This window comes from Alosa sapidissima, chromosome 13 (assembly GCF_018492685.1).
Source record: "Alosa sapidissima isolate fAloSap1 chromosome 13, fAloSap1.pri, whole genome shotgun sequence".
Lineage (NCBI taxonomy): Eukaryota > Metazoa > Chordata > Actinopteri > Clupeiformes > Clupeidae > Alosa > Alosa sapidissima.
Window position 1 is genome coordinate 29,962,737 of NC_055969.1, and position 2,500 is coordinate 29,965,236.

Genomic DNA, 2,500 nt, shown 5'->3' on the forward strand with positions numbered 1-2,500 from the left:
TACCTTACTATGCACAGAGAATCACAGGCTTAGTCCCTGCCTCAGTCATTGCAAGCGCCTCTGATTGATTAGTCACCACTATGTGGATACTGTTTTTAGAATTGATTTAGATTAAGTGTTAGTTAGTATAATTTGTATTTTAGTATATTTAGCATATTCTTTATCTTCTACTGTCCTTATTGCTTAGTTGTGTTTTTATATTATATACTTTAATTACTCTTTCTGCTGTTAAAGAATGTGTTTGTGTTGTCTGTATGCTGCTGAAACCCCTGGGGATCAATAAAGTATCTATCTATCTATCTATCTACCACCGGTAAACCTTGTCGCCGCTGCCATGACCATTACAGTTCAGTTCTGTTTTTTCTTGGCGCCGCTCAATAAAATCCTTTGTTTATTGAATGCTTGGTTTCGCCACTGGTATGCATGGACAAGTGACAGAAAGTGTCGCCGCAGCCGCACTCATGTGGAGCACTTCACAGTAGAGTATAGTACATTCACACTGGTTCTGAGCAGCCAGGCTCAGAAAGACGTACTTCTCCAACCGGTTCAGAGCGGAGTTTCAAACTCCCACGCTGTCATTATTTTAGCGCGGTGGTAGCATCTGTGGTGCACCTCTGAGGTTTTGGCTCCTGGGCAGTTCAAGAGGTGCTTTGCAATGAAATTACACAGCACGGTACAGTGCGTGGTGCTGTGGTGCTCACCTGCACGCCCCTGGACCACAAAGCGCACTCGGCACCGGCGCAGGAACCAGCTGTGATCAGAGAGGAAACCCGTGTGACAGGGTAGGAGAAACCAAAAGGAGCGCGAGCGTGCGTGAGACAAAGGAAGCCCACTACTCTGTCATATGAAATGACATGATAATCACTATTGTCAGTGATGAGTGTGTGATGGAGGGTAATCTGAGGCAGTGCTGATAGAGCATCATCACCGCTAGCACTGACTGTGGACGTCAAACTCTCTGCAGACAATGGTGTTGTTGTTGAATGGTGTTTTTTTCTTTTATTTTTTTTTTCGTTGGTTTTCTTTTTTGCCTTCCACCACGTGTCATCTAGCTATCGATTTGCGACAGCAGACATAATGGGATTTGCTATAATGGGCAAACAAGCCATTAAAGACAGAGTGAAGGAGCTCACGCTGGGCACTGGCCCCTGTCTAGCGCTGCTTCAGGTCTCTTCAGGCTTATTATCCGCTCATCTGGGCTGTGAGTCAGAGCCCAGGCCTGTGTGTCCATCTGTCTGTCTGTCTAACTGTCTGTCTGTCTGGCTGGCTGTCTGACTGACTAGCCTGTCTAACTGATTGTGTGTCCCCTGGGGCAGGAGCGGATGCGGATGAGGTGTCCAGCAGCATGTCCACTCTAGAGCGCTCCCTGGCTGCCAGGAGGGCCACGCGCACCAAGATGATGATCCCCATGGACTCGCAGCCCAGCAACACACGTAAGTGATGAAGCTAATCAAATCACACTCCAAAAAACATCCGCACACAGGACCAGTAAACTACAGAGGCACAAAAAGAGACGTACACATGCACACTTATGCAGACACATCTTTCTCACATAGACACGGTAACACACACACACACACACACACACACACACACACACACACACAGTCAACTGTACAGACACACACACACACACACTCTGAGTAACAGGATTATGTAATTGGACACCTCACACACACACACACACACACCTGTCAAAATCAGATCTTCTGGCCATGTTCCCTCCTTTACTCAGTTTGTCAGCAATATGTCTGACAGGCAGGAATCTCCCTCCCAAGCAGTCATCCATCCGACCGGTCAGCCTCCCCTCCTCTCCCCATTAATTATGCACTAAAGGCAGGCAAGCAGCGAGCGCCGGGCCTCTCTCCCTCCCCGCAACCCACCAGCCCCCCACCTGCCCCCTCCTAGCCGTTAGCGGGAGACGAGGCGGTGTGAGTTTGCGGCCGGTGCTCATCACTCACACCAGCGGGGTTGGCGTGGACCGGGCCCTGCCTGTCCGAGGAGCTAGCTGCCCGCACCACGCCTTGTACAGTTTCTGGCATATTCCAGACGGGACGGCTAAGAGACCGTCAGACCCTGCTCCACACACGGCTACAGGGGGAGGGGGAGAGGAGACATGCCAAAAAAGTATGTGTGTGTGTGTGTGTGTGTGTGTGTGTGTGTGTGTGTGTGTGTGTGTGTGTGTGCTTCTCTGTGTTAAAGAGGCAAGGCAAGGCAGGTTTATTGATGTTGCACATTTCATACACAGAGGGAAATCAGCATGCTTCACATAAACACAATCAAATGGAGCATTCAAAGGAAACTTCAAAGCAACACAATAAATACATGTATTAAAAGAGTCCACAAGGTGCATAACATAGAAAACATAATTAATCATTAATAGACAGTAGATAAAGGTAGATGGAGCTTAAAAGTGGAAGTTCTGTGCATGTATTACAAACATAAAAATACAACCAAATGATTAATTATAGCGCAGTGGAAAAGAAAGCAGGTTTGTAGC

At 47.8% G+C, this 2,500-nt stretch overlaps 1 protein-coding gene across 2 annotated transcripts in view; it reads left to right on the plus strand.

Annotated features, from left to right (window-relative positions):
- The window catches only part of dcc (DCC netrin 1 receptor), a 268,772-nt gene that overhangs the window by 249,719 nt on the left and 16,553 nt on the right, over positions 1–2,500 (plus strand). For both annotated transcript variants that reach the window (XM_042058972.1, XM_042058973.1), the window contains one exon: positions 1,317–1,433. In XM_042058972.1, the coding sequence (XP_041914906.1) occupies positions 1,317–1,433 (117 nt within the window). The remainder of the gene's footprint in view (positions 1–1,316; positions 1,434–2,500) is intronic.